The sequence below is a fragment of the Rhamphochromis sp. 'chilingali' genome (genome assembly GCF_963969265.1).
Source record: "Rhamphochromis sp. 'chilingali' genome assembly, chromosome: 17".
Lineage (NCBI taxonomy): Eukaryota > Metazoa > Chordata > Actinopteri > Cichliformes > Cichlidae > Rhamphochromis > Rhamphochromis sp. 'chilingali'.
This window is the reverse complement of record NC_137944.1, coordinates 5,585,835-5,608,755: the sequence shown is the minus strand read 5'-3', so window position 1 is coordinate 5,608,755 and position 22,921 is coordinate 5,585,835. Positions and strand designations below refer to the sequence as shown.

Genomic DNA, 22,921 nt, shown 5'->3' with positions numbered 1-22,921 from the left:
TTAAAAAGTGTTATGTTAACATATTATAGGATATTCAAACTATCTTTTTTTTCCTAAAACAAAAGCTTAATTTTTAGGAGTTCGGGAGAACGGCCCAGGACCCTTTTCTTTAGAAACGGGCGCTTTTACAGCTGGAACTAGTTCTCTAACAGGCGCAAGGTGTGTACAGCATTACTGGATTTTTAAACGTATGTATGTTTTAAACTAGCGATTGTTTTAAATTATGTAATAACGTTTTTGTTTGTTCCAGGGTTAACAAACTGAGCAGGAAAACATTCAGACACCGCTACCACAGAGCCCTACCTTACATCAGGTGTGTATACAACGGGATGTATAGTTGTGTATTTTTTTTTAAAGGGGTTTAAACAATTACAAATGTTCTAAACTGACCGTTTTACACCTACAGAGCCACGCCAGAGAACCGGGTGTGTGGAGAAGCAGGACCATCCCGAATAACGCACACTACAAGGTAAGCATAGGCATATATAAATTAGATAAAAAGAGATAGAGAGGGAGACACGCTTATTCAGTTTGAAATGGGTACATGTATAATATGTTTTAACACATGTCTATCTATCTTCACAGACTGCAGAACAGCACCCCTCCTCATAATGATCAGGACACCATACGATTCCAGACGTTTTTGGAATGTTTAAGCAGTATCGACCTCCCAGAACAACAAAAACCTGGAGCTTTGTGCAACAGTGGAGAGTCAGAACCGATCTTCATCAGCGAACCTGCAACACCCCCGAGTGAGTGGCTACCTCGCGATTTCTCTGATGTTTTTGAGTACAGCATGTCAGATTTTGATCTAGTTCATATACCCACCACCCCAGAATGTGTCAGAAATAGCGTTGATTCACACATAGATTTCGAAGAAGACGGCATAACAGACTCTCAAATATCAGCGGCGTATGATGCTTACATAAAGCTTCCAGACGCTCAGCCTGCTGAACAAAGTCATATAGCTTCAATAGCTGATAAATTATGTTTGATTGAAGCTAGACTCAATCAATACCACCAAGAAGCACAGGTACAAAGGCAACAGTTTACCAAACTCATAAACAAAGTGTGTAGTACATTAGACAACATCTGCAGCAAAATTTCAAGTCCCTGACTTTTAAAATCCAGACCATGGACCCTCCAAATAAATTATTTAAACATAATAACGGAACCTCCACTCCTGTTAGATGTTTTGACTTAGAGACTTTTATGCAGTGGGCTGAAGAAACAGATAAAAAATTAGACGATATTATAGCTAGACTTAATAGGGTGCCTGCATCAGCCTCATCCGATACACATCCTTGTCAGACTGTTCCTACGTCTGCTATTGCTGATGGGGGTATTGTTGCTAATAATAGTGATAGTACAGCTGGTGTTGCTCGGGCCGTTGCTGTTACTGATGCTAACCATATAGCTTGTGCTGCTGGTGATTTTGCGTCTGATGCACAATCTAGCCGGGTCACCTCTGCTGCAGCTACTGCAGTTGTTATTGAGCCCGTTGTGCAGTCTGGGTCCGGCAGCCGCTCTCAGTCACACATTAGAGAGATACCTAATTTTAATGCTCGCGAATTGCGTGAACGCCTTGATTTTAGGGGTATAAGTCTCGATCATCCAGAACAAGTGCCGGCGCGAGTGCGCGAGTGCTTAGCCAATGTGATAGACAGAGCTGTGGCGGGATCCCAACAGGGCAGTGTTCTAAACGTGGTCCTGCGTGGCCCCTCGCTGGCTTCAGATGTTCAGGCTGTTTTAAACGCTGATGATCGGTATGATCCGGAGCTGTTTCTCGATCAAATTGCACAAGTTATGCAGAGTAATGATGAATCTATCGGTGATGATGAATTAGAGTTTATTGTCACGGTAGCTCAGAACAGTAGTGGCGGGTCTCGCTTAAGACTGGCGCACATACCTTATGATGAGATTCTCTCAAAGAAAGGCAGACATTTATACACACCAAACAACACAAACAACAATTTGTGCTTCTCCCTATGCATAGCACATTCATTAAACTCATCATCCTCTGAGCATGAAAAACTTGCTACAGCTAAACAGATGCATGCTGAAGTAGGTCTATGCGACACACAGCAAGTATCATTCTCTGATGTCGGTAAATTTGAGAAGCACTTCAACATTAAGATTGTAATCTATTACCACACAGAAGGGCGTAAACGCCTGGAATGTTTTTACACACATGAAGAGCCAAACCCTAACACGTTGATGATGTATCTCCATAATCAACATTACCACCTGATTTTAAACCCGACCGCTTTTTTGGGGGGATCCTATGTGTGTAATTTCTGTTACAGTATATATAATACACCATTACAGCACAGCTGTAAACATAGATGTAACACATGTTACACACTCTGTCAACATCACAGGGGACCCACAGTGAAATGCAGCGACTGTAACCGCATCTGCAAATCACAACACTGTTACCAACAACACAAATTACCTGAATTAAAACACAACATGATCCCCTGTGATAATATGAAACATTGCATGCACTGTGGCACCACATATAGAGAATCCAAGAAATTGCCACACAAATGTGCGCAGCCTAGATGCGAGCACTGCCGCGAACCTAAATTAGCAGGAGACTCCGACCATCAGTGTTTCATACAGCCTGTTGAAAAACAGAAGCCTAACGATAAATACATTTTATATGATTTTGAGACGCGGTACCACAACGGTAAACACGAGGCTAACTTTGTGTGTGCGTCTGATCTGAAGGGCTATAAGTTCACATTTAATACATTAAAGTGTGTGGAGGCGTTTGTGCAGCATTACAGACGCCCAAGGTTTCGTGGGTACACTTTCATAGCACATAATGCATCTGGCTTTGATAACTACATACTCCTCGAGTACTTTGTCAGACAGAGCATAACACCTAGTGTCATAATGAGCGGCAGCCGTGTGATTTTAATGCATGACAGGGACTATGACCAGCGGTGGATTGATTCGTTCAGCTTTTTGCCCATGGGCCTTGCCAAAATACCCTCTGCTTTAGGTTTTCAAGACCTGCAGAAGGGCCATTTCCCACACAGGTTTAATACGAGGGATAATGAGCGTTATGTGGGCCCGTACCCAGACCCCTCCTTCTACGGCTATGAGCACATGTCTGAAAGCGATAAGGTGCGATTCATGGAATGGTACCAGGTTGCCTCACAGAATCCCTTTGATTTTCAGGCTGAACTCAGGCGTTACTGTGTTAACGATGTTGATGTCCTGCGTAAAGCATGCATCATTTATCGTGACACGCTACTGGGTTGTACTCAAGTTGATCCATTCATGTATACCACCCTGGCTGCATTTAGTATGGGTGTGTATAAAACGCTGTTTCTGCCTAGAGACGCGCTCGCTCTCACGTATGAAGGGGCATACGTTGAGCAGAACAAGACGTTTTCTAACGTCTCTATTGAATGGCTTCAATATGTGTCCCACACCACCAACAAAGTGGTAAAACATGCTCTCAGAGGAGGCGAACAGAGGGTTGGACCGTATTTTGTGGACGGTTTTGACCCCACAAGTAATACAGCTTATGAATTTGCAGGATGTTTTCACCACGGTTGTGTTAAATGCTACCCCGAGAGTGAAGTTAATCCTGTCAGCAAAGCATCCTATGGACTGCTGCATCGCATGTTTTGTGACAAAGTTGATGCACTGAGATCACAACACAGTGTGAGCGTAATAGTGATGTGGGAGTGTGAATGGGCTGCCTTGAAGCAGACAGACCCTGCAGTTGTGGCTTTCATGCATACGTACAGAAAGCCAGAACGCCTGAATCCCCGAGACGCCCTTTTTGGCGGTCGCACAAATGCTCTAAAGCTGTACCACAAGACTGCTTGTGATGAAAAAATATTTTACTACGACTTCACCAGTCTCTATCCCACAGTGCAGTCTAAAAAAGACTATCCTGTAGGACACCCTCAAGTCATTTACACCAACTTTGACAAGCTAGAAAATTATTTCGGCTTTGTTAAATGCACAGTGCTCCCACCTAAGGGTCTTTTTCACCCCGTCCTACCCTACAGATGCCATGGAAAACTGATGTTTCCACTCTGCAGCATGTGTGCTGAAGACCAGAACCAGCATACTGCATGCGGGCACAGTGACAGTGAGCGGGTGTTGAAAGGCACATGGGTCTCATTTGAGCTTGAAAAAGCTGTTGAGAAGGGATACAGGGTTCTTGCTGTTGATGAGGTGTGGCATTTCCCCAATAAGACCGACACATTGTTTAAAGACTATGTGAAAGCCTTCCTAAAACTCAAACAGGAGGCCTCGGGGTATCCTGAACATGTGAACACACCTGACGAACAGCAGAAGTACATAGACGAGTATTATGAGAAGGAGGGAATAATGCTAGACCCATCCAAGATTTGTGTAAATAAAGCTGTTCGTAACTGTAACAAGCTGTTGTTAAACTCGTTATGGGGTCGTTTCAGCATGAGGTCAAACATGGCATCATCTGAGCTCATTACAGACCCTTCCAGATTTAGCCAGCTAATGTTTAGCGACCAGTACGACGTGCGTCAGTTTTGTTTCATCTCTGACGACGTCGCAATGGTGCAGTGGCGCCACGCTGATGGTAGAGCTTCCCGTGTGAAGGACGTTAATGTCTTTGTCGGGGCCATGACCACTGCACACGCCAGACTCATGCTGTATGATTTGCTAGACAACTTGCAGCAGCGCGTGCTGTATTGTGACACGGACAGTGTCATTTTCACGGCACGCCCTGGCGAGTGGATGCCTCCTCTAGGACCGTTTCTGGGGGATCTCACAAGTGAATTAGATTGTGGAGAGGATGGTGTGGAGGATTACATAGCGGAATTTGTTTCCGGTGGGCCAAAATGTTATGCGTATCACACATCGCTGGGCAAGACCCAGGTCAAATGTAAAGGCGTCACACTGAATGCATTAAACTCGAAAGTTGTCACCCACGACTCCTTGAAAGGTTTAGTCCGCAAGTTTGTAGCCAATCAGACATCAGACGCACACCTAGTTGCCGTGTCTGATAGCATCAGACGCGATAAAAAGAAGCTTCATTTGAAGAATGAAACCATTGTGAAAAAAGTTAAAGTTGTTTACAATAAGCGCCGTGTGCTCCCAGACTTCACAACCCTTCCTTATGGATTTTAAATTAGAACAGGGGTTTGACGCCCGGTTGCAGCATCCGTTCAGCATGGTGGTCAGCGGTCCCAGTAACTGTGGCAAGACTTTTTTTGTTAAAAACATAATTGAAAACTCTTCCAGGATTATATCATGCAGCATTGATAACATTGTGTATATATACTCATGCTGGCAGACACTATATGACCAGCTTCTTAAGATAAGAAACATAAACTTTGTTAACGGTATACCCGAATCTCTTGCTGATGACACCCTTCTGCCTGCAGAAAAGAACAATTTGTTAATTATAGACGATGTGATGAACGATGCAGCTAACAATTTAGAAGTACAAAATGTGTTCACAAAGTATGTGCATCATAGGAATTTGAGTTGTATATATCTAGTTCAGAATTTGTTTATTCAGGGAAAATCCAGTAGAACCATTTCCTTGAACACTAATTACCTAATATTGTTTAAAAATCCGAGAGATAAATATCAGGTTATGCTTTTAGCCAGGCAAATGTTTCCGGGTAATACTAAATATTTTATAGAAGCGTTTAATGATGCCACATCGACAACATACGGGTATCTTTTAATAGACTATAAAGCTAAGACCCCGGACTATTTAAGACTCAGAACAAATTTACTGTCAGACCGTCCGGTTGTTTACATTCCAAAACAAAAATCAGCAAAGAGGTGAGAGGATGTCATCACGCATGCGGAGGAATCTGTCTCTGTTGGAGATGATATACAGGGCTCCTCCTACTCTACGCAGAGTTATTATTAGTAATTCAAACTTAGATTTTATCAATGCATTGTGTGAGATAGCCTTTAATGTATTGCATGGTAACATTCCACTGACCAATCAGCAGTACAAACAGCTAAAAAAGAAAAAAACAATAATCAGACTGATTGCAGACAAAAAAATAAAATCTTTGAAAAAGAGAAAGACAATCAACCAATCTGGAGGGTTTTTACTGCCGTTATTAGGGGCTGCAATCCCTTTCATAACCAGTCTGATAGCAAACAGGTGAAAATGGAACATGTGCAAAAGATGTTTTTGGTACCCCAACACCAGTTGGACTTAATAAAGCAACAGCAGCAGCAGCAGCAAACAGGCACCATCAGACAACAGTCTCAGAACGAGTTGGATAAGGAGATGTTACAAGTGTTACAAGATTCTGACATAGATGTGTATGAGAAGGCTAAAAAATACAGCGATATTCTCCAAAGATACCTCACCCTTGTGAGACAAGGTGCCCGTGAAAAGAATGTACTGTCTTTATCATTACCTGAACAATTTAACAGGGATGTGCAACCCCAGTCGGCGGACACATTGCCTGTTCATGGTGATGCCGGGGTGCGGGATCTTGTTGCGGAGAATGTTTTAACACACATACCTAAAAGGAGTAGGAGGAATGCAGAACTTATTCTATCAGCGGTGAACCGTTCGCCACACTTGATCTCTTACAATGACAAAGGCGAAATTGTTGTTGATAAACAAACCATCCCTGGTTCACACATTTATGATCTAATTAAAGCCGTCACAACCACACACACACCTTCTGAGGGTTTGAGACCTATCGGTTGGACAGAGTTTTTAAAAGCTTTCTCAGATTTAAACATACCGTTATCAGCCATATCTAACACAGGCATACGTAAGACCGTCGCCTTGTATAAAACCGATCACACACCAAAAAAGAACACCCCCGGTGGACCGCTGCGACATAGTACACTAAAAAAAATAAAGAATAAAAAAAACAAATTAAAGGGGGGTCCTGTAGAGTGGTTGGATTTTTGAATTCAGGTTTTTTTTTTCTTATTGCAGAAATTGTTTTTCTGCTAAAAATATTTGCTGTTTGGTGTTTTTCTACTGTTATGTTTTTTTTTTTTCACTTATTGCTGCTAAATTGTTTTGTTTTATTTTCTTTTATTACTGTTAAATATTTTATGTCTTTTATTACTGGTTAATGTTTGATTTCTTTTATGTTTAAACAAAGTATGTTATGAATCTATATATACGAGATTTGATAATAAATACCATTGACTCGATTAAATCATGCTCTCATGTTGTTTTTATTATTATTCTCATTAGTACATATCAGTATCCACATTGCACACACACATAAGCACTGCATACAGCAACAGGTTGTATGTTGTTGACAAATCGACACACCATAGCATCATTACAAATTAAATCAGACCCATACATGTTAAGCAGGCGGGCATAAGATACACCATTTTGCATATGATATAAAAAAAATACACAATGTTGACCGCATGTGATGGAGAAGTCGTTCTGCACTTGTTTTCCTGAATATAAAACAGCGGAGCAGTTTTTTAGAAGAAACATCTTTATTGCTGGGGGAAAACTGTCTAACGAGTGACCAAAACTATCAAAAAAATAACCGCGTCTGTCTCTCGAAATATAAACAGCAAGCCAATGTTCCCCTGGCATCGTAGAAGGGTGGGTGTTTACAATACACATAGCAGGGAGTCTTTGAAGCCGTTCAGTGGTTAGTTGATCATAGGCTAACACGCCTAGGAAATGTGTGTTTTTATTGATAATGCCGCCGACCACGGCTGATAGTTCTATAGTGTTCATGACCGTTTTTGTCTCAATAGTAGTCCAAGAGCACCTGTCTCATGTTAGATATTTCAATGACTGAATCAAATACAGAATAACACAAGAGGTTCACTGTACGGGGTAGTGGATTTCTGAAACGGGTTTCCAATCTCACGTTCCCTGTTTTAATTAACGACACATTCCCTGAATGTCCTTCGTCAGCTTCCAGATTGAAACAGAATAAAGTGTAGCCGTTACCAAAGTCGTCACGTGTTATGGCCAACGATCTGTCCTTTAAATGTCTTCCTGTGGTTTGTATCAGCTGGTAAAATTCTCTGATATAGTGTTTTCTCTGGAAATTTGGCTGGAATGGTTTAGCAGGATAAGCCTGACTATCAGCATATAAAGACATAAATTCTATATCGCAGTTTTCAAAATGAAATGGATTACGCTGGTAGGAGCCTGTGTATGCTTCATTGTCTATGAATGCAATGATGACAAATTTAGGTATCCTACCCATAAATAAATTGTCATTTGTTGATATTCTAGCCCCTGCAGGTATGGAGAAGGTCTTTAAAGATACTCTGTCTACCGTGTATTTTGCGTTTGCATGGTGCAATGCCTTGCTGTGTGCAAGTCTGACGCTAGGTGATACACTAACTTTCTTGACAAAGAGACTGGCTGTGACAATTTTAACTCTGTATGCATTGGCATCCGCTGTCATGAGAGCAAATTCGTCTTTAGAGCGCACAAATTTCAGCGACAGGTCGATTCCATTAAGTAACAGTTTTTCTTGAAAAAACAGGTCTGCATGTACTGGTGCAATCAATTCAACAATACTACTATTTGCTGTGTAGCCACCTCTGGTCATCAGACCCTGGTTCTCTCCTTCTATAGATGTGTCATTCATGTGTGATGCTGTATCCTTACAGAATAACCCGGTGCTGAACTGTGTGTCTAAAGTGTCCTTATTATAATTGATAAGACATTCTATCACACCTCTGTATGGATATGTATTGGATGATTGACTAATGAGCCGGTCTCCCAAATTAATATCGACTTGACTAAATATGCTGCATCCAGGATAATTAATAAATCCTACATTAGCGTCCCTAGCCAGGTTTGAGCCATCAGCGTTTGTGATTCTCACCCGTGTGTAGATATATGAGTCATTTAGATCCAGGTAATCTTCACCCGACGATGAGATGTAAAACTCGATCGGCCCTCCATCAGTGATTGCAGATACAGGTGGGATTTCAATAAATGTACTTTTCTCAATGCTAGTCTGTGTGTATGGGACAGTAAAAAGATCGAGCTCTGTTTTTACACATTCTCCAGAATGACTGTGTAACAGTGCCATTTAGAATATGTCAAGCGCTGCAGTTTTTGAACGAGTGGTTCTGGGTCTCTTCACTCTGCGTGACGGTGTCCGTTTGGTGGCTCTCCTGCTAGGTTTTGTGGTTTTACGCTTTTTAGACAACGGCTGCCCTGGGGGTGGGGTCTTAGATGGTTTGGGCGTATACACATACAAGCCGTTACCGTCCTGCTTAGTGGTTGAGGGTCTGGTTATGTTGGTTATGACATCAGACACTATGCCCGATGCGGCTGTTTTTAGGTGTGGTTTGACTATGCTGACTCCTTTTTTAAACAGCGGTACTGCAAATCTAAACAAGCTACGGAACAACCCACCCAGACCTGTCCCATATTGTGTACTGGTCCCAACATACCCTCCAAGCTCTCCACCAGCCTGTGATAAGTAGTATTTTACATATTTTGAGTCATCAGAGTTGTAGACGGCCATCCTTTTTTTTCAAAAATGCTGTGTTATCGGTCGGAAGTGTAACTTGACAAACACTTTGCCGTATAAAAAGGGTATGTGTTGATTTCGATCGTCTTTCAAATCAATTTCTATGTCGTCGATTAATGTCTTTGACACAGGTGTGTAGTGTGGGCTGTCAAATTGTAGAATAGGCAACCGGCGGTCATCGTCTGTAATATTTATAGCTCTTAATAGCCTCGCGTGGGCGTCACCCACAAGCTGGTAATCAACGATATCTGCATAAATAAAGATGTTATATTTTCCCCCGTATATGTCTGCGGGGTGCGGGGCATATGTGTTTTTATAATGAAGTGCAAACGGTTCTCCTGTTTTGAATCCTAGGATTTCCGCCAGTCTCCCTCTAAATGTGAGAATAGTCCCCCTAGGCCCCATAACACAGGCATGGTTACTAACGGCGTTGTACTGCATTTTAATGTCTCCAGTGGCTTGGTGCTGTTGACATTTAAAATTAAATTCTTTTATTATCTGTTCCACAGATGCATAATGGCCCACAGACAGTTCGATCATGGTTACGGCTATGGTTCCGTCTTTGACGGGGTCATGAATTTCCACTTCCGAATCTGATTGTGGAAAAGTCCGCCATATGCGTGGGTACTGTATCTCTATAACAGCGACCTCATATGGCTGATCCAAAACAATAGGTTTTGCTAGCTTTGTTCTAAAATTAGATATCTTATTACCCGGGTAAACATGTGATGAAGCATTCGAGAAGAGGCTTACATAGAAGCCTGCATTGTTGTTCTTTTTATTCATGCTTTCTCAGTCTATGCTCAGTGTTGAATGAATGTGTGTAGAGCTGCGTCATCTGAGTTAATTACGCCTCAACGATGTCTTTTTCTGGAATCCACGAATTAAAGCTGTTGGGCCATCCTAGCCATTTCACTAGCACCTGCTTTTTCCGACCCACTTTTTTTCTAGCCAATATGTTTTCAATTTTAAATGTTTTGTTTTCATCAACAACCACACGTTGTATCTCAGGCTCATAAAATGACCCTTTCAATACCTCTCCTGCTAGATCCACTAGTCTGTACACTGGGGGCTGTCTCCCTATACGTTCCTTGACTGTGAAAATCTCATCGGTGTAGGTCTGCTCGTATCCTTTTCGAAACTTTCCTCTCAGTTTTGATATTCGTACAGTGTCACCGATATTAAATTTAAAGCGCAGTTCCCTCTGAGGCCTCGTTTTGTACAGCGCGTTGAAGACCGACTTCTCATTATCCTTATTCACCTCTGCCGGAGCCATATGGATAGATCTGTGATAAGCATTGTTATATGCTTGTGTGAGATCTGGTATGATATCTACATATCTCCGGGAGTTGGCTGATGTTAAGTACTTCCACATTCTACCCTTGAAGCTACGATTGAATCTCTCGACAATACTGCATTTAACCTCGCTAGCTGTTGAGAAATGCTTGATATTATATCGCTTCATTAGCTGTTTAAAGGTTGCATTATAAAACTCTTTGCCTTCATCTGTTTGTAGTTTCACAGGGATCCTACCCTCACTAAGTATATCTTCAAAAGCAGCTGATACAACAGACCCTGTCTTGTTTGTTAGGCATCTAACCCATGCGTATTTTGAGAATACATCTATACATGTTAGCAGATATCTCACATTATCATTATCTGTCACATATTCACACATGTCAACCAGATCGGCTTGAAACTGTTTGTCGACCCCTGTCACCAATACTCTATTTCTGGGGAAATGGATCCTCGCAGGTTTATGGAGTGTGTAGGTGTCGTCTTGTTCTAAATAATGTTTGACCTGAGATAGTGGAGGTGTTACACCTGATGCCTCCCCTGCCGCTATACGTAGCTTATTTAAACTGGCTAACCCCGCAGGATGGGCTGGATCGTGATATATTTTATGCAATGTGCTTTCCATGATTTACAAACCACAAATGACTATGATGTTGATGTTAACAAGTCTTTTTATTTAATTTTCACAAAGACACAATCACAGACAATGGATACTTGGACACCCCACATTAAACCAGATGTAACCCGGCCCAGTAGTTTCCAATCATGCGGAGCATGGCTGGTTTAACACGACGGGCACAAGTACTTGCATCTAGCAGGTGCCCAATGTTGTCATTAATGGCGCATACTATATATCGCTCTGATCTCAGTTCACACATGATGTGTTCTGCAACTCTGCGGATTTGTGTTCCAGACCCATCTGCAGTGGATGAGCGTACAAACAGCCGGATGGCAGGGATGAATCGGTCAGTCTGGAGCCTTATCATCACATCATCATAGTAGGTGTCGAAGAAATACTCAGACAATTCCTGCAAGCAGCTGTGTTGCACCTGACTGGGGTGGCCTGTTTGGCATCCGTAACATGTCTCTTGTATAAACTCATTCAAAGCCAACATTAACAGGTGGAGAGTTGCGAGTTTGATGTCGATTACAGTTTCATCCCACAGGTCTGATATGAGGGGGTCCTGCGAGCATTGTGGTGAGGGTGGTGGAGTCTGGAGGGTCGGGATTAGCAGCTCTGTTGATGGTGACTCCAACAGGTCCCACGAGGGCGTGTCATTCTCTGTAAAATGAAAACCACAAGCTCTTAATTTGTCACATAGATACACACTCAACCCCACACACCCGCACATTAAACCTACCAGTTTATTGTTTAGCTGTCGGAAGGTCTTATGATTTTAGGTTTACACAGGGTACCAGGCAAACCAGTCTTCGGACAACTCGCCAGATCGTCAAAAACAAGGCGCTTTCTAATACTCTCGTACGCAGTGTTGAGTCTGTCCCTCTTGATCGCGTCATCAATCTGGCTAAACAGACGCGACAAACCTCTCCAGTCGCACCACTGTATAAAAAACAAGTCCTTAAACCATCTTGTGCGCTCTTCGAGGTTTAGAGGGTATGGATTTAACCTCCAGTTTTCAAGCCCTCTGGAAGCAATAAGACTATCCCTGTCATCACATACACTGAGAAAAATAAAGTCGTCGGGGTTGCGATTGAAACGATCAGCCTCAACCCTGTAAAGCTCAGGGCCTGATGCACTGTTCCACTGGGAAACATACAGCAGCTCTGGGAAACCCACATTGTCCAGGTCCGCACACACTACGGTGCGGAAGAGCTTCCAGTTTTTAGTAGACATGACTTGGGCTTCCCCCCAAAACAATCCCTCACCACAATCTACACTAAGCACAACTGTCCCTTCGGTATATTTAATGGCATACACATACCCTTCGACGCCTCGATATTCTAACTTGAATACAGTTCCATCTGCGTCATTTCCACAGCGTTGCTTTTTACGTTGAGGACCCCGACTGCATACTCCTGAAGACATACCTAGAGTGCCTATGGCATGGGCGATGTCCTGGCTGGGTGTCATTCCGAGCTCCATAGGTCGATGCGTCGGGGATCCTTAGCGAGCGCGATGTGTCGGTGCTCTAGGTCGATGCGTCGGGTATCCTTAGCGCAATGTGTCGGTGCTCTAGGTCGATGCGTCGGGGATCCTTAGCGCAATGTGTCGGTGCTCTAGGTCGATGCGTCGGGGGTCCTTAGCGCAATGTGTCGGTGCTCTAGGTCGATGCGTCGGGGATCCTTAGCGCGATGTGTCGGTGCTCCTCAGACCGTGGCGGTGATGCTCTTAGAATGTGAAAGGATCGCTTTTATACCCATACAACCTAGCACATCCCACTAGGAGGAGTCGTTCCCGCCCAGAGGGTAAGAACACCTGAACACGCATGCGCACACACACACGAAACTGGTCAAATCGGTTTGGCTGGCCGCCATCTTGGACTAGTGCCATCGAATTACTGAACGCGCATGCGCACACGCACGAAACCGGTCAAACCGGTTCTCAAACCGGTTTGGTTGGCCGCCATCTTGGACAGGTGCCATCGTATTACTACTCTCGCCTGAGACAAAGTATAGGTTTTCATTATGTGAATAATTTTAAAATCTTAGCTCAAACGGCTGCAAAACCTGTTTGCCCAGCACGGGGATATTGAGTTCTATAAGATAAAGCCATAAACATGTTTGTCTGAGTCTTCTATCAAAGGTTACAGCGATTTATATGAAGTTGTACAAAAACACTTTATTTCGCCAAGACAGTGTGTTTCTCACTGTTACATGCATTTGAATGGGAAACTCGCCTGAGACAAAGTATAGGTTTTCATTATGTGAATAATTTTAAAATCTTAGCTCAAACGGCTGCAAAACCTGTTTGCCCAGCACGGGGATATTGAGTTCTATAAGATAAAGCCATAAACATGTTTGTCTGAGTCTTCTATCAAAAGTTACAGCGATTTATATGAAGTTGTTCAAAAACGCTTTATTTCGCCAAGACAATGCGTTTCTCACTGTTACATGCATTTGAATGGGAAACTCGCCTGAGACAAAGTATAGGTTTTCATTATGTGAATAATTTTAAAATCTTAGCTCAAACGGCTGCAAAACCTGTTCTGTTTGCCCAGCACGGGGATATTGAGTTCTATAAGATAAAGCCATAAACATGTTTGTCTGAGTCTTCTATCAAAAGTTACAGCGATTTATATGAAGTTGTTCAAAAACGCTTTATTTCGCCAAGACAATGCGTTTCTCACTGTTACATGCATTTGAATGGGAAACTCGCCTGAGACAAAGTATAGGTTTTCAATATGTGAATAATTTTAAAGTCTTAGCTCAAACGGCTGCAAAACCTGTTTGCCCAGCACGGGGATATTGAGTTCTATAAGATAAAGCCATAAACATGTTTGTCTGAGTCTTCTATCAAAGGTTACAGCGATTTATATGAAGTTGTACAAAAACGCTTTATTTCGCCAAGACAGTGTTTCTCTCACTGTTACATGCATTTGAATGGGAAACTCGCCTGAGACAAAGTATAGGTTTTCATTATGTGAATAATTTTAAAATCTTAGCTCAAACGGCTGCAAAACCTGTTTGCCCAGCACGGGGATATTGAGTTCTATAAGATAAAGCCATAAACATGTTTGTCTGAGTCTTCTATCAAAGGTTACAGCGATTTATATGAAGTTGTTCAAAAACGCTTTATTTCGCCAAGACAGTGTGTTTCTCACTGTTACATGCATTTGAATGGGAAACTCGCCTGAGACAAAGTATAGGTTTTCATTATGTGAATAATTTTAAAATCTTAGCTCAAACGGCTGCAAAACCTGTTTGCCCAGCACGGGGATATTGAGTTCTATAAGATAAAGCCATGAACATGTTTGTCTGAGTCTTCTATCAAAGGTTACAGCGATTTATATGAAGTTGTACAAAAACGCTTTATTTCGCCAAGACAGTGTGTTTCTCACTGTTACATGCATTTGAATGGGAAACTCGCCTGAGACAAAGTATAGGTTTTCATTATGTGAATAATTTTAAAATCTTAGCTCAAACGGCTGCAAAACCTGTTCTGTTTGCCCAGCACGGGGATATTGAGTTCTATAAGATAAAGCCATAAACATGTTTGTCTGAGTCTTCTATCAAAAGTTACAGCGATTTATATGAAGTTGTTCAAAAACGCTTTATTTCGCCAAGACAATGCGTTTCTCACTGTTACATGCATTTGAATGGGAAACTCGCCTGAGACAAAGTATAGGTTTTCATTATGTGAATAATTTTAAAATCTTAGCTCAAACGGCTGCAAAACCTGTTTGCCCAGCACGGGGATATTGAGTTCTATAAGATAAAGCCATAAACATGTTTGTCTGAGTCTTCTATCAAAAGTTACAGCGATTTATATGAAGTTGTTCAAAAACGCTTTATTTCGCCAAGACAATGCGTTTCTCACTGTTACATGGATTTGAATGGGAAACTCGCCTGAGACAAAGTATAGGTTTTCATTATGTGAATAATTTTAAAATCTTAGCTCAAACGGCTGCAAAACCTGTTTGCCCAGCACGGGGATATTGAGTTCTATAAGATAAAGCCATAAACATGTTTGTCTGAGTCTTCTATCAAAGGTTACAGCGATTTATATGAAGTTGTACAAAAACGCTTTATTTCACCAAGACAGTGTGTTTCTCACTGTTACATGCATTTGAATGGGAAACTCGCCTGAGACAAAGTATAGGTTTTCATTATGTGAATAATTTTAAAATCTTAGCTCAAACGGCTGCAAAACCTGTTCTGTTTGCCCAGCACGGGGATATTGAGTTCTATAAGATAAAGCCATAAACATGTTTGTCTGAGTCTTCTATCAAAAGTTACAGCGATTTATATGAAGTTGTTCAAAAACGCTTTATTTCGCCAAGACAATGCGTTTCTCACTGTTACATGCATTTGAATGGGAAACTCGCCTGAGACAAAGTATAGGTTTTCATTATGTGAATAATTTTAAAATCTTAGCTCAAACGGCTGCAAAACCTGTTTGCCCAGCACGGGGATATTGAGTTCTATAAGATAAAGCCATAAACATGTTTGTCTGAGTCTTCTATCAAAAGTTACAGCGATTTATATGAAGTTGTTCAAAAACGCTTTATTTCGCCAAGACAATGCGTTTCTCACTGTTACATGCATTTGAATGGGAAACTCGCCTGAGACAAAGTATAGGTTTTCATTATGTGAATAATTTTAAAATCTTAGCTCAAACGGCTGCAAAACCTGTTCTGTTTGCCCAGCACGGGGATATTGAGTTCTATAAGATAAAGCCATAAACATGTTTGTCTGAGTCTTCTATCAAAAGTTACAGCGATTTATATGAAGTTGTTCAAAAACGCTTTATTTCGCCAAGACAATGCGTTTCTCACTGTTACATGCATTTGAATGGGAAACTCGCCTGAGACAAAGTATAGGTTTTCATTATGTGAATAATTTTAAAATCTTAGCTCAAACGGCTGCAAAACCTGTTCTGTTTGCCCAGCACGGGGATATTGAGTTCTATAAGATAAAGCCATAAACATGTTTGTCTGAGTCTTCTATCAAAAGTTACAGCGATTTATATGAAGTTGTTCAAAAACGCTTTATTTCGCCAAGACAATGCGTTTCTCACTGTTACATGGATTTGAATGGGAAACTCGCCTGAGACAAAGTATAGGTTTTCATTATGTGAATAATTTTAAAATCTTAGCTCAAACGGCTGCAAAACCTGTTTGCCCAGCACGGGGATATTGAGTTCTATAAGATAAAGCCATAAACATGTTTGTCTGAGTCTTCTATCAAAGGTTACAGCGATTTATATGAAGTTGTACAAAAACGCTTTATTTCACCAAGACAGTGTGTTTCTCACTGTTACATGCATTTGAATGGGAAACTCGCCTGAGACAAAGTATAGGTTTTCATTATGTGAATAATTTTAAAATCTTAGCTCAAACGGCTGCAAAACCTGTTCTGTTTGCCCAGCACGGGGATATTGAGTTCTATAAGATAAAGCCATAAACATGTTTGTCTGAGTCTTCTATCAAAAGTTACAGCGATTTATATGAAGTTGTTCAAAAACGCTTTATTTCGCCAAGACAATGCGTTTCTCACTGTTACATGCATTTGAATGGGAAACTCGCCTGAGACAAAGTATAGGTTTTCATTATGTGAATAATTTTAAAATCTTAGCTCAAACGGCTGCAAAACCTGTTTGCCCAGCACGGGGATATTGAGTTCTATAAGATAAAGCCATAAACATGTTTGTCTGAGTCTTCTATCAAAAGTTACAGCGATTTATATGAAGTTGTTCAAAAACGCTTTATTTCGCCAAGACAATGCGTTTCTCACTGTTACATGCATTTGAATGGGAAACTCGCCTGAGACAAAGTATAGGTTTTCATTATGTGAATAATTTTAAAATCTTAGCTCAAACGGCTGCAAAACCTGTTCTGTTTGCCCAGCACGGGGATATTGAGTTCTATAAGATAAAGCCATAAACATGTTTGTCTGAGTCTTCTATCAAAGGTTACAGCGATTTATATGAAGTTGTACAAAAACGCTTTATTTCGCCAAGACAGTGTGTTTCTCACTGTTACATGCATTTGAATGGGAAACTCGCCTGAGACAAAGTATAGGTTTTCATTATGTGAATAATTTTAAAATCTTAGCTCAAACGGCTGCAAAACCTGTTTGCCCAGCACTGGGATATTGAGTTCTATAAGATAAAGCCATAAACATGTTTGTCTGAGTCTTCTATCAAACGTTACAGCGATTTATATGAAGTTGTTCAAAAACGCTTTATTTCGCCAAGACAATGCGTTTCTCACTGTTACATGCATTTGAATGGGAAACTCGCCTGAGACAAAGTATAGGTTTTCATTATGTGAATAATTTTAAAATCTTAGCTCAAACGGCTGCAAAACCTGTTTGCCCAGCACGGGGATATTGAGTTCTATAAGATAAAGCCATAAACATGTTTGTCTGAGTCTTCTATCAAAGGTTACAGCGATTTATATGAAGTTGTACAAAAACACTTTATTTCGCCAAGACAGTGTGTTTCTCACTGTTACATGCATTTGAATGGGAAACTCGCCTGAGACAAAGTATAGGTTTTCATTATGTGAATAATTTTAAAATCTTAGCTCAAACGGCTGCAAAACCTGTTTGCCCAGCACGGGGATATTGAGTTCTATAAGATAAAGCCATAAACATGTTTGTCTGAGTCTTCTATCAAAAGTTACAGCGATTTATATGAAGTTGTTCAAAAACGCTTTATTTCGCCAAGACAATGCGTTTCTCACTGTTACATGCATTTGAATGGGAAACTCGCCTGAGACAAAGTATAGGTTTTCATTATGTGAATAATTTTAAAATCTTAGCTCAAACGGCTGCAAAACCTGTTTGCCCAGCACTGGGATATTGAGTTCTATAAGATAAAGCCATAAACATGTTTGTCTGAGTCTTCTATCAAAAGTTACAGCGATTTATATGAAGTTGTTCAAAAACGCTTTATTTCGCCAAGACAATGCGTTTCTCACTGTTACATGCATTTGAATGGGAAACTCGCCTGAGACAAAGTATAGGTTTTCATTATGTGAATAATTTTAAAATCTTAGCTCAAACGGCTGCAAAACCTGTTTGCCCAGCACGGGGATATTGAGTTCTATAAGATAAAGCCATAAACATGTTTGTCTGAGTCTTCTATCAAAGGTTACAGCGATTTATATGAAGTTGTACAAAAACGCTTTATTTCGCCAAGACAGTGTGTTTCTCACTGTTACATGCATTTGAATGGGAAACTCGCCTGAGACAAAGTATAGGTTTTCATTATGTGAATAATTTTAAAATCTTAGCTCAAACGGCTGCAAAACCTGTTCTGTTTGCCCAGCACGGGGATATTGAGTTCTATAAGATAAAGCCATAAACATGTTTGTCTGAGTCTTCTATCAAAAGTTACAGCGATTTATATGAAGTTGTTCAAAAACGCTTTATTTCGCCAAGACAATGCGTTTCTCACTGTTACATGCATTTGAATGGGAAACTCGCCTGAGACAAAGTATAGGTTTTCATTATGTGAATAATTTTAAAATCTTAGCTCAAACGGCTGCAAAACCTGTTTGCCCAGCACGGGGATATTGAGTTCTATAAGATAAAGCCATAAACATGTTTGTCTGAGTCTTCTATCAAAAGTTACAGCGATTTATATGAAGTTGTTCAAAAACGCTTTATTTCGCCAAGACAATGCGTTTCTCACTGTTACATGCATTTGAATGGGAAACTCGCCTGAGACAAAGTATAGGTTTTCATTATGTGAATAATTTTAAAATCTTAGCTCAAACGGCTGCAAAACCTGTTCTGTTTGCCCAGCACGGGGATATTGAGTTCTATAAGATAAAGCCATAAACATGTTTGTCTGAGTCTTCTATCAAAAGTTACAGCGATTTATATGAAGTTGTTCAAAAACGCTTTATTTCGCCAAGACAATGCGTTTCTCACTGTTACATGCATTTGAATGGGAAACTCGCCTGAGACAAAGTATAGGTTTTCAATATGTGAATAATTTTAAAGTCTTAGCTCAAACGGCTGCAAAACCTGTTTGCCCAGCACGGGGATATTGAGTTCTATAAGATAAAGCCATAAACATGTTTGTCTGAGTCTTCTATCAAAAGTTACAGCGATTTATATGAAGTTGTTCAAAAACGCTTTATTTCGCCAAGACAATGCGTTTCTCACTGTTACATGCATTTGAATGGGAAACTCGCCTGAGACAAAGTATAGGTTTTCATTATGTGAATAATTTTAAAATCTTAGCTCAAACGGCTGCAAAACCTGTTTGCCCAGCACGGGGATATTGAGTTCTATAAGATAAAGCCATAAACATGTTTGTCTGAGTCTTCTATCAAAGGTTACAGCGATTTATATGAAGTTGTACAAAAACGCTTTATTTCGCCAAGACAGTGTGTTTCTCACTGTTACATGCATTTGAATGGGAAACTCGCCTGAGACAAAGTATAGGTTTTCATTATGTGAATAATTTTAAAATCTTAGCTCAAACGGCTGCAAAACCTGTTTGCCCAGCACGGGGATATTGAGTTCTATAAGATAAAGCCATAAACATGTTTGTCTGAGTCTTCTATCAAAAGTTACAGCGATTTATATGAAGTTGTTCAAAAACGCTTTATTTCGCCAAGACAATGCGTTTCTCACTGTTACATGCATTTGAATGGGAAACTCGCCTGAGACAAAGTATAGGTTTTCATTATGTGAATAATTTTAAAATCTTAGCTCAAACGGCTGCAAAACCTGTTTGCCCAGCACGGGGATATTGAGTTCTATAAGATAAAGCCATAAACATGTTTGTCTGAGTCTTCTATGAAAAGTTACAGCTATTTATATGAAGTTGTACAAAAACGCTTTCTTTCGCCAAGACAGTGCGTTTCTCACTGTTACATGCATTTGAATGGGGAACTCGACCGAAACAAAGTATAGGTTTTCATTATGTGTATAACTTGAAAATCTTAGCTCAAACGGCTGCAAAACCTGTTTGCCCAGCACGGGGATATTGAGTTCTATAAGATAAAGCCATAAACATGTTTGTCTGAGTCTTCTATCAAAAGTTACAGCGATTTATATGAAGTTGTTCAAAAACGCTTTATTTCGCCAAGACAATGCGTTTCTCACTGTTACATGCATTTGAATGGGAAACTCGCCTGAAACAAAGTATAGGTTTTCATTATGTGAATAATTTTAAAATCTTAGCTCAAACGGCTGCAAAACCTGTTCTGTTTGCCCAGCACGGGGATATTGAGTTCTATAAGATAAAGCCATAAACATGTTTGTCTGAGTCTTCTATCAAAAGTTACAGCGATTTATATGAAGTTGTTCAAAAACGCTTTATTTCGCCAAGACAATGCGTTTCTCACTGTTACATGCATTTGAATGGGAAACTCGCCTGAGACAAAGTATAGGTTTTCAATATGTGAATAATTTTAAAGTCTTAGCTCAAACGGCTGCAAAACCTGTTTGCCCAGCACGGGGATATTGAGTTCTATAAGATAAAGCCATAAACATGTTTGTCTGAGTCTTCTATCAAAGGTTACAGCGATTTATATGAAGTTGTACAAAAACGCTTTATTTCGCCAAGACAGTGTGTTTCTCACTGTTACATGCATTTGAATGGGAAACTCGCCTGAGACAAAGTATAGGTTTTCATTATGTGAATAATTTTAAAATCTTAGCTCAAACGGCTGCAAAACCTGTTCTGTTTGCCCAGCACGGGGATATTGAGTTCTATAAGATAAAGCCATAAACATGTTTGTCTGAGTCTTCTATCAAAAGTTACAGCGATTTATATGAAGTTGTTCAAAAACGCTTTATTTCGCCAAGACAATGCGTTTCTCACTGTTACATGCATTTGAATGGGAAACTCGCCTGAGACAAAGTATAGGTTTTCATTATGTGAATAATTTTAAAATCTTAGCTCAAACGGCTGCAAAACCTGTTTGCCCAGCACGGGGATATTGAGTTCTATAAGATAAAGCCATAAACATGTTTGTCTGAGTCTTCTATCAAAAGTTACAGCGATTTATATGAAGTTGTTCAAAAACGCTTTATTTCGCCAAGACAATGCGTTTCTCACTGTTACATGCATTTGAATGGGAAACTCGCCTGAGACAAAGTATAGGTTTTCATTATGTGAATAATTTTAAAATCTTAGCTCAAACGGCTGCAAAACCTGTTTGCCCAGCACGGGGATATTGAGTTCTATAAGATAAAGCCATAAACATGTTTGTCTGAGTCTTCTATCAAAGGTTACAGCGATTTATATGAAGTTGTACAAAAACGCTTTATTTCGCCAAGACAGTGTGTTTCTCACTGTTACATGCATTTGAATGGGAAACTCGCCTGAGACAAAGTATAGGTTTTCATTATGTGAATAATTTTAAAATCTTAGCTCAAACGGCTGCAAAACCTGTTTGCCCAGCACGGGGATATTGAGTTCTATAAGATAAAGCCATAAACATGTTTGTCTGAGTCTTCTATCAAAGGTTACAGCGATTTATATGAAGTTGTACAAAAACGCTTTATTTCGCCAAGACAGTGTGTTTCTCACTGTTACATGCATTTGAATGGGAAACTCGCCTGAGACAAAGTATAGGTTTTCATTATGTGAATAATTTTAAAATCTTAGCTCAAACGGCTGCAAAACCTGTTTGCCCAGCACAGGGATATTGAGTTCTATAAGATAAAGCCATAAACATGTTTGTCTGAGTCTTCTATCAAAGGTTACAGCGATTTATATGAAGTTGTACAAAAACGCTTTATTTCGCCAAGACAGTGTGTTTCTCACTGTTACATGCATTTGAATGGGAAACTCGCCTGAGACAAAGTATAGGTTTTCATTATGTGAATAATTTTAAAATCTTAGCTCAAACGGCTGCAAAACCTGTTCTGTTTGCCCAGCACGGGGATATTGAGTTCTATAAGATAAAGCCATAAACATGTTTGTCTGAGTCTTCTATCAAAAGTTACAGCGATTTATATGAAGTTGTTCAAAAACGCTTTATTTCGCCAAGACAATGCGTTTCTCACTGTTACATGCATTTGAATGGGAAACTCGCCTGAGACAAAGTATAGGTTTTCATTATGTGAATAATTTTAAAATCTTAGCTCAAACGGCTGCAAAACCTGTTCTGTTTGCCCAGCACGGGGATATTGAGTTCTATAAGATAAAGCCATAAACATGTTTGTCTGAGTCTTCTATCAAAAGTTACAGCGATTTATATGAAGTTGTTCAAAAACGCTTTATTTCGCCAAGACAATGCGTTTCTCACTGTTACATGCATTTGAATGGGAAACTCGCCTGAGACAAAGTATAGGTTTTCATTATGTGAATAATTTTAAAATCTTAGCTCAAACGGCTGCAAAACCTGTTTGCCCAGCACGGGGATATTGAGTTCTATAAGATAAAGCCATAAACATGTTTGTCTGAGTCTTCTATCAAAGGTTACAGCGATTTATATGAAGTTGTACAAAAACGCTTTATTTCGCCAAGACAGTGTGTTTCTCACTGTTAC

The 22,921-nt window shown here is 40.3% G+C and overlaps 1 protein-coding gene across 1 annotated transcript; it reads left to right on the top strand.

Moving 5' to 3' along the window:
• Positions 1–248: 248 nt before the first annotated feature.
• LOC308384771 (uncharacterized protein) lies at positions 249–7,128 on the top strand. Its single transcript, XM_080863362.1, has 3 exons — positions 249–313; positions 407–469; positions 586–7,128. The coding sequence occupies exon 3, from the start codon at positions 1,135–1,137 to the stop codon at positions 5,137–5,139; it is 4,005 nt and encodes a 1,334-aa protein (XP_080719488.1). The 5' UTR covers positions 249–313; positions 407–469; positions 586–1,134; the 3' UTR covers positions 5,140–7,128.
• The last annotated feature ends 15,793 nt before the right edge of the window (positions 7,129–22,921 follow it).